Source organism: Oncorhynchus masou, chromosome 13, assembly GCF_036934945.1.
Source record: "Oncorhynchus masou masou isolate Uvic2021 chromosome 13, UVic_Omas_1.1, whole genome shotgun sequence".
Lineage (NCBI taxonomy): Eukaryota > Metazoa > Chordata > Actinopteri > Salmoniformes > Salmonidae > Oncorhynchus > Oncorhynchus masou.
The window spans coordinates 73,153,165-73,167,414 of record NC_088224.1 but is presented as its reverse complement, the minus strand read 5'-3'; the positions used below and the strand labels follow the sequence as shown (position 1 = coordinate 73,167,414).

General features: G+C 42.6%; 1 protein-coding gene across 3 annotated transcripts in view; it reads right to left on the bottom strand.

Moving 5' to 3' along the window:
* Nucleotides 1-4,359, bottom strand: part of LOC135553024 (Friend leukemia integration 1 transcription factor-like) — a 46,572-nt gene extending 42,213 nt beyond the window's left edge. The window contains exons 1-2 of one of the 3 annotated variants that reach the window (XM_064985070.1): nucleotides 4,156-4,359; nucleotides 1,444-1,532 (exon numbers count right to left, since the gene is read on the bottom strand). In XM_064985070.1, coding sequence (XP_064841142.1) covers nucleotides 1,444-1,488 — 45 coding nt within the window. In that variant the 5' untranslated portion in view covers nucleotides 1,489-1,532; nucleotides 4,156-4,359. The remainder of the gene's footprint in view (nucleotides 1-1,443; nucleotides 1,533-4,155) is intronic. The other 2 variants (XM_064985068.1, XM_064985069.1) reach the window with 2 other exon arrangements.
* Between the last annotated feature and the right edge of the window lie 9,891 nt (nucleotides 4,360-14,250).

Genomic DNA, 14,250 nt, shown 5'->3' with positions numbered 1-14,250 from the left:
TGCTCCGAGCCATAATTAATTTGAGATGTACTTTGATTGGAGAGCTTGAGTCTCGCCTGGCCTTAATCAAACAAAACCAATGCTAGACCATGAAAGCAGTATATTTCTTACAAATGTGTCTTGAGAAGTGCCTGGTTCACATACTGAACAATTAATATCTTCCCCCAAATGCAAAATAATTCAGTGAAGGTTTAGATTAAAACGAGGGCAATGTGATATTAATTGAACTGACGAACTTGGTGTTCAATATTGGTTGTTTAAGCAATCGTAAGCATTCAATGGTTCACCTAAGAACTGCACAGGTTCCTGGATTTGTTTCCCCGTCATTGACTTGTTGTCTTATTTAGGGAGCAGAAAGGCTCATTTCAAAGCGTATTTTCTCCTCAAACATTCCTTGCTGTTCAAGTCTCCCAAAACAAATCGGTAATTGTTCAGAGAACTCAAGCAATGTGGCCAGTGACATTTTCTGCAGAGCGCTACAAACGGTATGGATGTATGAAAAGAGCCCTTATATGCAAAGGGAAATAAGTCGACAAAGTACAACAAGACCCTCTTGGAATATTATGATCATAAAGATATTTTTACTTGACTAAGCACAAATGCTTGACTCAGCACAAATGTTAATTTTCATAAGCATACACGCTCCGCCTATATGCAATTGGTCTTCGACCAATGATCTATGACAGAAAGACATGGCATCACATTTCCTATACTATTTTAAAACAGCCAGATTCCCATAATAGCCTAGGAAAATGTTGATGTGTTATGGTGAGCACCCAATGACAGGTAGGCATACATTCCCATAATACATGGCGACTGCACTTACACTGATAGTTTCTTAAACCTAGGTTATGGCATGCCGTGGATTGTACACTTTAATATAGGCTATAAGATTAACAATGGGAGTGCATATTTCGTTTCCAACAAATCGTTCCAAGGCCTATGGATGTCAGGTTGCAGGAATTCCACGTTGTACCACGTGATTCAATGCACAGAGTTTTAAACGTGAAAAGCAGATGTCCACTATTTGCTTTGTTTACATTCTGTGAGACTGTGGCGGAGAGAGAAAAAACTGCATGATGTCAAATATAACAATGTGCTATAACGGTCCCGCACTGGAGCCAAATACATTCAATTAATCGTGATGTCCAGACAAATGCAGAGAATCACATTATACAGTAGGGTACCATAACATGTTTGAATGCAGGTCTATTCTTTGCATAACGGTTATAACATGGTAACAACAACCGAATAGAGAGAGACAATTGTGACAAGATTTAATTGATACCTATCATATTAGGCCTAGGGTATGCTTACCGATAGCTATTTAAAGAATGACAAGAAGATGCTAATTATTCACAAAGGATCATCATGAATAGAAAATTAGGGAGGACCCAGACCGTCCAGCAAAATGACCTGCTCGAAGAGAAGATATTGTCTTACCTTGACGTAAGACGAAGTGTCAGGCACGGTCTGAAACATGTTCATAGAACCGAGAGGGTCGAGAGGTCTTCAACACTGTTCAACGGGCCCTGGGGAGAGGAATATTAGCACAAAAAAAGGTGAAAAAGTGAAAAAGAGCAATATATTCTAAAATAATAAGGCAATAAAATAATTATAAAGACACAAATAAATATAATTGTAAAAACACTGTAATAATATGCTAATAATGTGCACAATAATTATACTAGTTGGCTAATGTGAACAATAATACTATTTATAATAATTATGGGCATATTGATCATCAATTGTGGTTCAATGCAGACGAAAATAATCAATAATGTAATAACAATGTAATGACAAATAAAGCCTATAGTGTGGGGAATAATAAATATTATGTCATGGCAATATGTCATGTCTGATTGGTGGAAGAATGACTCAGCTTCCTATTGGTAAAGAGCTATAGTATAGGCTAGACGTAACACTGGAATCACAAACTCTCCCGCTAGACGTAACACTGGAATCACAAACTCTCCCGCTAGACGTAACACTGGAATCACAAACTCTCCCGCTAGACGTAACACTGGAATTACAAACTCTCCCGCCCACTCCTTCAGTAATGCATTAGACCATCAACAACTTTTCTTCATAATGCACTAATATCCACAAATCCAGTATTCAAGCTTCATTCATCCATTAACTCATACTTCATTGACTCTTTTGAAAGCTAATTTTTAATGTTAAATTAAATAACTTGTATTTTCAGGGCCCCATGCAAACTTTTGTGAATGTTCAATGGCAGTGATACCTCCTGAAAATCTTCCCCTCAGGCTGATAGTTACGTTTTCTGCACTCTGGTTGTTATCACGTAAGCTTTGTTTTGATATTTTTTCTAATCGCCCTCAAGTTAAATGATTTTTTTTATGTATAGGCCTAGCCTCAGGCCACACATTAAATTAAATAAACAATTTGAAAACCTTTTTTTCTTTCGGAAGCCTTTGCTATTGTTCATTTTGTTGTGATATCAGGGTAAGTTATTGACAAAGTTATCAATAACCAACACAGCGAGAGATCTCTGGAGCGCGCCAGGAGCGCCTTGCGGTTTTGGGATTTGCGTTCCATTCTGTGAAAGCACTTCCACCAAAATATATAATAGGTTCAGATTTGGTTCATAGGCCCACTGTAAATTATTGGACTCAGACTTGATTCATTCAGCCGTATGACCGTCCGCGCACTGGTGTTTCCTTCATCAAATATTTAGTGGCACAATGATAATCTAATAACCAGTCACATATTCGCATCCATGATACCACTGTTCATGATGATCGGAATCACTACCATGGTTGAATGACTTTAACTTGCTCGATAGACAACTCAGGTGGAGATCCCAATCCCCAACCTTCCCTACTTCTCTCCCTAAAGCTTACCACATATTGAAACACTTTTCTCTTTAATAAGTGCAGCTTACAAAGTCTAGGGTGAAAGGGCAGCTCGAGGACTCTGACTTTGGCCGTTCCCTCAGTGTGGAATGATTAAGAAGATTGGCACGTGCAACATTTAACATTCCTAACATCAAGCAAATTACACTGAGACAAACACTGGTCTCCAAAAACAGAACGAGTGAATAATGAAAACTAACTTTTTTATTGTCAATGCAGATTGCAGCCATAGCATAATTCATTTCGACTCGTCCGTGGACAGGAGACACTCACTGTCACTGTGAAAACTGTGAATAACGAAAGGTAAGGTAGCACTTGTCAATATAGGCCTACAATACATGGCGCAGGGACCCCAAAACAACAACGGCATTATGTTAAAAACAACCACATAGCAAAAATACGACGAAAACAGATAGACCCCTACACATCCATAATTCATGTTATAGCAATCTCTAAATAAGTAAATATGAAACACACGAACTGACTAGTGTGTGATCAGATATTTTAAAGGCCCACACTCACATATTTATGGAATACTTTCATGTTTGGCTGAAATGTTTAGGTTATTGAATTTCTGCCGCATCACCTCGGTTACTGGTATATTATCTACGGGGCTTATGATCGTGGCACTATTGATAATTGTTGATGACCACTATTTTGTTATTTTCAGCTTCTGCAGGCAAACGTTAGGCTCGCCTCATAAAGTTTCCCAAATGCATCCACTTTCTAAACGGTAAAAGAGCATAGAATTCCGCATCTGTAGCCAATTAGGCGACTCGCGGCTCAGGAGGACGGTTGAATAACTGCAGTGGCTTTCCTCCGAGACAGCCCGTGGGCTGAAAGCCTCTAGTGTTACATTTTAAGCATCTTACCTTGCACAAGCGCGTGCTGTCATCCATCATAAATGAGAACGAACTGATTTTCCCTAATCTATGCACTTTTTCTAACCACAGTTCTCACTCATCTAGAAACCTTGAAAGCGAGTTATATTAGGGCAAACCAAAACACATTTCGAAAACAAACTTGTAAACGAAATTTTTTAATTTTTATCGGATGATAGCCTGAAAAGCATTTGTTTAAGCTAAATGAAACCAGATACGAAGACTGGCATGGAATCTTGATAAATTATATAGTTTTATGAAAAGGCATGAATTTAGAATTAGTAACAAAACAGTAGAATTAATTTATGGTCACCAAACATGCTGCATGCACAGGTTTGTGGATGGTTAGAAAAGACAACGAGTAGCATTCTTACAAATGGAATTTCCTCACCCACCTGTCGTTATGTTGTCAGTCGTCTATTCTTTCAGTTGAATTATTCCCCAATTGAAATTATTTGTCCCGTCTATTCAACGTCGGTACCATGGATGACAGTAAGTTATTTTTAGAAGGCTGGGTGTATGAATGAGAACCTTACTGTGATAAGAGAGCCGCCAGTCGGCAACCAATTGGAAGAGAGCGAAACACTTCTCGTTGCGTTTAGTGTGAGAGGGAGCCGGAGTTGCAAATCAACTGAGCATGAAATAGAAGAAATCTAGAAGAAATAGGAACAGCACCATAGAAAAGCAGGTCCTTTGAAATGTGAAAAAGACTACGGCTTAATGTCCTTCCGCCTTCCTTTCGTAAGCTATTGACTAAATAAAATATAGGCATTTTTGCACACCTGTCCATGCAGGCTATGTGTATGTTATGGATAGAACAGGAAATCGAATGAACTTTGTACAAAAGTTAAATAAAATGCTTTATCAATATAAATATCATGCCAACTTTGAAACCACAAATTATATTTTATTGATATCATCCCTATGAAACAGTTTGTTGTTTAACATCATGTTATCTCACAAACAAACAGTGCTAACATCATGTCTGATGGAATTCGTTCTCCTCCCCTTTACGCATTTACAACAGCGCAGGCCCATTTCATTAAATGCCAATCCATTAGAAAAAAAAACAGAATTTCTCAGATTTTACTTTGGAATGTATCTCCAGCAAAGCGGATATTCTTTGGGGCATATATTTTTTCATCCTCCATCGCCCCCTCCTGTGACAGTTCCCACCCCACAGGAATAACGGCAGCCATAGCAGGATCCGCGCTTCACGGCCTCGTGACAGAAACACGCGTCTCCAGTGAGAGTCTTTCCTGTTCAGTTGACCCCACTCAGTTCACCAACTTCCTTTCCTACACAGTGCCCTTATCCTCCACCCAAGAGTCCCTAAAAGGATGTTGGGCAATTCACAGTGAAAAAAAGTTGACCAAGCATTGGATTTTACAGCCTCGTCAAGGTCGTCATTTCATGCAGGACTACCAAAGTTAAATTGAGAAGGTTTCAATAGTTATCTACAATAGCCTTAAAGGAAAATGTCAAATTTGTACAACTCTCCAGCACCACCCCAACATTAACATATGTGAAAATGGCAGTTTCTATGTTTTTTTTAGTAAAAAATAGTGAGGAAGATAAGTGTTTGCAATGACATAATCTGTGTGCAACTCAGTATGTGATTTTAACCAATTATGAGTAGGCATTGCCTGCTAATTGCATACTAATTAGTTGATGATGTCACTGGAAACGCTTAACTTCCTCTATCCATTTTTACTACAAAACATAGAAACGTGCATTTTCACATACTGAGTATAAAAAACATGAAGAACACTTGCTCTTTCCATAACATAGACTGACCAACAATGCTCCCTCTAAACAGCATGGTTGGCACACACTAGATTGGACCTCACTCAACTTTCACTCAACTTTTTTAGAGTTTTCCCCTTTAGTTAACACTATCAATGTTTTGCTCAACTGTGGGAATTGTGCTTGAATCAACATAATATTAGCCACTTTCAATGTAACATACCGAAACAAAACAAACTATGCAAGACTTAGTATGGAAAACTAACTGTGGGAGAGCTACACTAGGCCAATATGCAAATAGCCATAGCCATAAATGGATCTGTGCAATTCACTTTGAATTGCTGTATTTATAGACCTTTTTCCGTACACAACACACTGACATATTGGCTGCAGTAAGAAAGCCATCGCCATCATAAACCCATTCAACATAGCCTAGATTTACATTTTTATTACATAAAAACACTTTTGGGGTTTTCATATGCTTACAATTATGTTTTGATTCTTTCTTGAACAGTCACTAAGACTATATTTGGTTGTGATCTTTGCAAAATAACTATTTTGGATGCAGCAGTTGTTAGCTACAATACTAACGCTCATTGATATCGGCTGTAGCAAAAGACAGCCAAAGAGACATTTTACTGGTTGAAGTTGAAGTATTTTTTAAGTATAAGAACTATCCTTTGTTCTGCTACCAACCTGCACATCGCCCATCGCCCTTTGCAAAGACAGAAAGGGGTCTATATGATCAACAACAAAAAGTAACGATTGATGTCCAGAGAACTACTTGAGTGGGGCATTCGCGAGTAGATGCGCTTCTTTTGATATCAAAGCGAGAGCTGCATGTACACACCTGTGCACATTTGTTCATATTCTTTGCTAGTTAGTGAGTTCTTAGCCCAGCCATAGCTAATTTCTAGGCAACAATGGCGGGAGTGGTTGCTTCCTATAAGAGCACACATTTTGTAAAAATGTTTTTCCCTTTAATGTCTATTCTGGTCTGCAGCTGAATGAAAACACATTTAAGGTTTGGTTGTCTGGGTTGATTGCTGCCAAAATACTTGTTGTTCAATGCTGGTTGCCACCACATGACCTTCATATAAGGATGGTTGGTATACTTTCAGGATGTGGTTATGTTGGAGTTATCCACTGCCCAGGTGAATAAAGCCAAACATACTACTCTGGAAATGTGGGAAGAAGCTGCTTCAGAAATCTCTCATTTGCTGGAGAAGGTGCAGGATTGGGATAAAATGGCTTTCTTGATGTTGTTATTTATACTGGTGATACATCTAACTGTGTGTACTTTTTATTTCATTGTAGAGTTATATTTTTTTAAATATATATATATATATATTTATATATGTTATGCATTGACCCAGGTTGGGGATGGGGTGGGGCTACCAGGGGTATGTTTGGGATGGGAGGTAGGGTTATTATTGCCTTTGTGACACAATAAAAACACATTTTCACAAAAAAGAAAAACCATAGTAATGCTAATCTGATGCTAAATCAGAGAGATGCCATCCAATCTGCCTTCCAATCTAACTTCAGAAAGTTTCTAAGAAAAACAACCTCACAGTAACCATTGCTTAGATTTGTATTCAATTGTAAGCTAGTTGTGGACCTGAGGATGGTCATTGTGATGTTACAGTTACACAATCTATATATTTTCAATTGTTACAGTAGCTAAGCTTTAGCTTTCTCTTTGTATCTCTTGGCTCCAGCCATTCACTTTGTCTTGCTCTGTAAGAAACATGTCTTCAGTCAGGTCTGTGCCACATCTCCATTCCACTGGCAGGCCATGGCCCCCTAACTGGTGTTAACATCATGGGTTGTTCCAGAGTTCTACACCCTCTCCTGGGATTTCACCAAAAGAGTTGTGTTTAGGACTTTGTGGCAGCAATGTTGTACAGACAGCTCTGATTACATCGACTGGAGTAAATGAAGCCCCTTACTGACTCTGAACTATAATTGGTTATTTATTTGGAGGAGCTACCAGGAGAGATGATCTGGAGATGGAGATAGCTCCCATTGCAGCCCTGTTTTTAACTCCTCAGGGGCAGAGAAAATGGGAGTGTGGCACCAGGCAAGGCAGGGCGGAATATGACATATTTTCGCGGTAGCCCCCGTCAAGCCCAGATGCAGCGCAGTTAAACCCAAAGACCCGTGACTTCTGGGGAAGGGAGTTCTGGTCCTAGGAGAGGGGTAAGGAGGGAGTGGGTGGGGTGGAGGGGTGCTTATGGACTATGAGTAGAGAAGACTATAAGACCTATATAAGTCTCATCATTCGTCTTTTCATGAAAGACTGTTACAGTTGAATATCTTGAAGAAGAATCCTCAAGATTCATGGTATGTAGTATAAATTCATAGACGACGAGAGGAAAATGCCCCCATCAATCCCACCCTGTGTAAACAGAGGCACGCTAACATGCGTCATATTAATTAGCAGGGGGAAGTATTAAATTAAAGTGCTGCAGTCATTTCATGAGGCAACCATTTATGAAGGTAACGGCATCCCTATAAATTAACGGGAGGCCGGCGAGCCACCTGATGTGTTGCCACTCATCACACTCTGAGAATATCAACAATACACCCTCTTTGACCTCATGGAGGCATAAGCAGTCCCTTATATGTAGGCCTCGCTGGCTTCGGCTCGAGGGTTATCTTTCAGACAGCACTTTGGGAGAGGACCTTTGATGCTTTAGATCAAAGTTTGGCGTGGAGACAAAATACATGCTCTCATTATACATAACATGTTCTGCTATCCATTTAATCAAAATCCCTGAAAGGATGGCTGTGTGTGGTGAATACATGCCTTACCATTGTTTCACCACACCTTCAACGTGTATCCCCCTTGTAATCAAATAGTACTTATCCTGTGTGTTTATGTTTCTCTGTGTGAGTACAAAAGTGCAAAGAAGGCTGACATTTTTCCTTACTGCATTTGGGAACCAAGGTGCTGTTTTACACACTTACTAAAAATAGAAAAACTCAAGGGGATTCATCCCTGTATAAACTACATGGGAATGAAATAAAGCCTTCAAAAAGGCATATACTGCATGAAAAAAAGAGGGAGCGACCAGTAGAGAGTACTGCCACTTAGGAAGCCTAAATCATCCCTGGAATATAAATCTGCTGACTGCTCATCCTTCTACAGCATTTTAAAAAGAACTTAAAGAAAAACACAGGCTGAAATGAATATGCTGTCACCTCTCACTTTGGTCTAACTGCTTTCCTGAAGAAGGTGGCTGAAGGTGGTAGGGCTCTCAGGTTTACCGTGCCATGCATTCTCAGGGATTTACTTTGAGGCCCCCGTCACCCCCAGACATGTCTGACAGCCTGAACTCTCTCAATGTGGGCTGTTTACCAGACTACAAAAATCGTTAATCTGTGCTTTCAGACGGTCAAATCTGGATCTAATAAACAAACCCACTACTGATCTCCCTCTTTTAGGAGTTGTTACATCCTCAGACCACTAGAGGGCTCTCTGGTCCAAGCTAGAGCAACTCACCGAGCTTAGTGTTGTAGCCATCTTACAATGCATTTTGAAGATAAGAAGCAGTCCCAAGACTTGTAATTATGGATGTGAACAATATGTTCAGTTTCATTGGCAGATCTGCACGAGACTTGAAAAGAAATGAGTATATCCTACTACGCCTTTATCCTTTCACTTATTATACCCCAAAATACAGACATCTGCTATACTTTAGTGAAGTATTTTAAAACAAAAACAATGCAGGACTACCAAAGTGCTGAAAATAGGTATCTGACTCAACTTCAACATGAAAAGAAAGCGTATTTGTTTCCTATCTGACATCTTTAGAAGGTTGAGCTGTTAATGAACCAAAAGATAACAATGGTACAAAGCAGAGCTTCCCACCTCTCTCTCTCTCTCTCTCTCTCTCTCTCTCTCTCTCTCTCTCTGTCCCCCCCCCCCCAGTTCGCCTGCAGTACTAACAAATGTGTGAAATGGTAGACAGACGCTGCAGTTTACTGATGCCAAGCCAGCCAGACAGCCAGGCCGCAACAACAACACACATTCTTCCAGAAGACAAGAATTCAAAGAGGAGATAGAGAAAGAGAGAGAGAGAAATACAAATTCCATCTAGACACCGTTGACCTAGGGCACGCGAAAAACGATACCTACCTTGGCCTAAACATCAGCACCAGAGGTAACGTCCACAAAGCTGTGAACGATCTGAGAGACAAGGAAAGTAGGGCTTTCTAGGCTAAAATTCGACATACCAGGATCTGGCAAAATCCTTGAATCAGTTATAGAACCCATTGCCCTTTACGGTTGTGAGGACTGGGGTCCACTCACCAACCAAGAATTCACAAAATGGGACAAACACCAAATTGTTATTTTTTTTACGTTGTACATCCTCCATGTAAAACACCAAATACTGCATGTAGAGCAGAATTAGTATGATACATGATACCCACTAATTATCCAAACCTAGATAACAGCCTTTAAGTTCTATACCCAACTAAAAAGAAGCGATTCCAAAACCTTCCATTAGAAAGCCATCACCTATGAACCAAGAAAAGAGTCCTTTCAGCAAGCTGGTACTGGGGTTCTGTTCACAGACACAAACAGACCCGACAGAGCCCCAGGACAGCAATACAATTAGACCCAAACAAATACTGAGAAAACAAAAGGATAATTACTTGACACATTGGAAAGAATTAACCAAAAAACTGAGCAAACTGGAATGCCATTTCGCCAGACCACTATGACTGACCAAAAATTAAGGAAAGCTTTGACTATTTACACTCAGTGAGCTTATCCTAGCTATTGAGTGAGACCGGGTAGGCAGATCTGACTCTCAAGAGAAGACAGGCTATGTGAACACTGTCTCCAAAATGATGTGGAAACTGACCTGCACTTCCTAGCCTCCTGCCAAATGTATGACCATATTGTAGACACATATTTCCCTGAGATTACACAGATCCACAAAGAATGAAAAAACAATTACATTTGGATAAACTCTCATATCTATTGGGTGAAATACCACAGTGTGCCATCACAGCAGCAAGATTTGTGACCTGTTGCCCCAAGAAAAGGGCAACCAGTGAAGAACAAACACCATTGTAAATAAAACCCTTATTTATTTACTTTCCCTTTTGTAGTTTACATTCTTGCACATTGTTCCAACACTGTGCATGTCACGCCCTGACCTTAGAGCCTTTTATGTCTCTATTTTGGTTTGGTCAGGGTGGGATTTGGGTGTTCCTTCTTCTATGTTTTTGTATTTCTTTGTTTTGGCCGGGTATGGTTCTCAATCAGTGACAGCTGTCTATTGTTGTCTCTGATTGGGAACCATACTGTCACGCCTTGGTCTTAGTATTTTGTGTTTTAGTTAATTAGTTGGTCAGGCCAGGGTGTGACATGGGTTTATGTTATTGTGTTGTCGTATTGAGGTTTTTGTAGGCATTGGGATTGTGGTTGATTAGGGGTGTGTTTAGTTTAGGTTTGGCTGCCTGAAGCGGTTCTCAATCAGAGTCAGGTGATTCTTGTTGTCTCTGATGGGGAACCGTATTTAGGTAGCCTGGGTTTCACTGTGTATTTCGTGGGTGATTGTTCCTGTCTCTGTGTAGTTTCACCAGATAGGCTGTATTTAGGTTTCACGTTCCGTTTTGTTGTTTTGTATTTGTCTCAGTATTTTCATGTAATCATCATTTGTTTTCATTAAAAAACATGAGTAACCAACACGCTGCATTTCGGTCCGACTTTCTTGCGACAAACGAAGAACGCCATTACAGAATCACCCACCACACACGGACCGAGCAGCGTGTTAACTGGCAGGAGCCACAGGAGAGGCAACAGAAGCAGCTTCAGTGGGAGAGGCTGCACCACTTGGAGAATTGGACATGGGAGGAAGAACTGGACGGAAAAGGACCCTGGGCTCAGCCTGGTGAATATCGCCGCCCCAAGGAGGAACTAGAGGCAGCTAAAGCGGAGAGTCGCTGGTATGAGGAGGCAGCACGGAGACGTGGATGGAATCCCGGGAATCAGCCCCAAAAATGTCTTGGGGGGGGCTTACAGGGAGTATGGCTACGCCAGGTAGGAGACCTGCGCAAACTCCCTGTGCTTACTGGGGGCTAGAGAGACAGGGCAGGCACCGTGTTATGTAGTGGTGCGTAAGGTGTCCCCAGTGCGGGTGCATAGCCCGGTGCGGTATATTTCAGCTCCGCATATCGGCCGGGCTAGATTGAGCGTCGAGCCAAATGCCATGAAGAAGGCTCTATGCATCTGGTCCCCAGTGCGTCTCCTTGGGCCGGCTTACATGGCACCAGCCTTGCGCTCGGTGTCTCCGGTTCGCCTACATAGCCCAGTGCGGGCAATTCCACCTCGCCGCACTGGCAGGGCGACCGAGAGTATTCAACCGGGTAAGGTTGGGCAGGCTCGGTGCTCAAGAGCTCCAGTGCGCCTGCACGGTCCGGTCTATCCAGTACCACCTCCACACCCCAGCCATCCGGTAGCAGCTCCCCGCACCAGGCTTCCTGTGCGTGTCTTCGGCCCAATACCACCAGTGCCAGCACCACGCATCAGGCCTACAGTGCGACTCGCCTCTCCTGCGCTGTCGGAGCCTTTCTCCTCTCCTGCACTACCTGAGTCTCCCGCCTGTTCAGCGCTTCTAGAGCCTTCCTCCTCTACAGCGCTGCCGGAGCCTCCTGCCTGTTCGGAGCAGCCAGAGCTGCCAGTCTGTATGGAGCAGCTAGAGCTGCCAGTCTGCATGGAGCTGCCAGTCTGCAAGGAGCTGCCAGTCTGCAAGGAGCTTCCAGTCTGCAAGGAGCTGCCAGTCTGCAAGGAGCTTCCAGTCTGCATGGAGCAGCCAGAGCTGCCAGTCTGCATGGAGCAGCTAGAGCTCCCAGTCTGCATGGAGCAGCCAGAGCTGTCAGTCTGCTTGGAGCAGCCAGAGCTGCCAGTCTGCATGGAGCTGCCAGTCTGCAAGGAGCTGCCAGTCTTCAAGGAGCTGCCAGTCTGCCAGAGCTGTTAGTCTGCATAGAGCAGCCAGAGCTGTCAGTCTGCAAGAAGCCACCAGAGCTGTCAATCTGCATGGATCAGCCAGAGCCGCCAATCAGCATGGAGCAGCCAGAGCCGTCAGTCAGCATGGAGCAGCCAGAGCCGTCAGTCAGCATGAAGCAGCTAGATCTGCCAGTCAGCCAGACTCTTCCAGATCTGCCAGTCAGCCAGACTCTTCCAGATCTGCCAGTCAGCCAGACTCTTCCAGATCCACCAGTCAACCAGACTCTTCCAGATCCGCCAGTCAGCCAGGATCTGCCAGAACTGCCAGCCAGCCAGGATCTGCTGGATTCAACTGCCTGGCTGGGCTTCCTCTCAGTGCTGGGCCCCCTTTCAGTGCTGGGCTTCCTTTCAGTGCTGGGCTTCCTCTCAGTGCTGGGCTTCCTCTGTTCCAAGCTGCTCCTCTGTCCCGAGCTGCCCCTCTGTCCCGAGCTGCCCCTCTGTCTCGAGCTGCCCCTCTGTCTTGAGCTGCCCCTCAGTCCAGTGGGGTTCTGGGTGAGGACTACTAGGCCATGGTCAGCGGCGAGGGTGGATTATCCCAGGACGCGTAGGGGAGGAACTATGACATTAATGGAGTGGGGTCCACGTCCCGAGCCGGAACCGCCACCATGGACAGACGCCCACCCGGACCCTCCCTATAGTTTTGAGGTGCGTCCGGGAGTCCGCACCGTAGGGGGGGGTTCTGTCACGCCTTGGTCTTAGTATTTTGTGTTTTAGTTAATTAGTTGGTCAGGCCAGGGTGTGACATGGGTTTATGTTATTGTATTATATTATTGTGTTGTCGTATTGAGGTTTTTGTAGGCATTGGGATTGTGGTTGATTAGGGGTGTGTTTAGTTTAGGTTTGGCTGCCTGAGGCGGTTCTCAATCAGAGTCAGGTGATTCTTGTTGTCTCTGATGGGGAACCGTATTTAGGTAGCCTGGGTTTCACTGTGTATTTCGTGGGTGATTGTTCCTGTCTCTGTGTAGTTTCACCAGATAGGCTGTATTTAGGTTTCACGTTCCGTTTTGTTGTTTTGTATTTGTCTCAGTATTTTCATGTAATCATCATTTGTTTTCATTAAAAAACATGAGTAACCAACACGCTGCATTTCGGTCCGACTTTCTTGCGACAAACGAAGAACGCCGTTACACATACTTAGGTAGCTTTTTCCCACATGGTTTTTGTGGTTAGTCATTTTCTGTTTAGTGTTTGCACCTTACGGGACTGTTTCAGTTTAATTTATTCTCTTATTTTGTATGAGTGTTCAGTTCAATAAACAAACATGAACACGCTGCGCTTTGGTCCGACTACTCTTCCTCATCTGATGACGAAAACCGTTACAGTGCATAGCCATAATGTAACATTTGAAATGTCTCTATTCTTTTTACACTTTTGAGTGTAATGTTTACTGTTAATTTCTGATTATTTATTTACATTTTGTTTGATCTATTTTTCTTGCTTTGGCAATGTAAACATTTGTTTCCCATGCCAATAAAGCCCTTTGAATTTAATTGAGAGAGAGAGACAAACCAATTTGTATCTGTGTACCAAACCTCGTCCTCTTCTGAGGGGGAGAAGAAGCGAGAAGGATCGGAGGTCCATAATGCTTATTTTAAAACAAACTGAACACTACGAAATACAAAACAATAAACAAAACAGTCCCATGTGGCGACAAACACTGACACGGAAGACAAACACCCACCACCCAAAACTGAAACCAGGCTACCTAAGTATGATT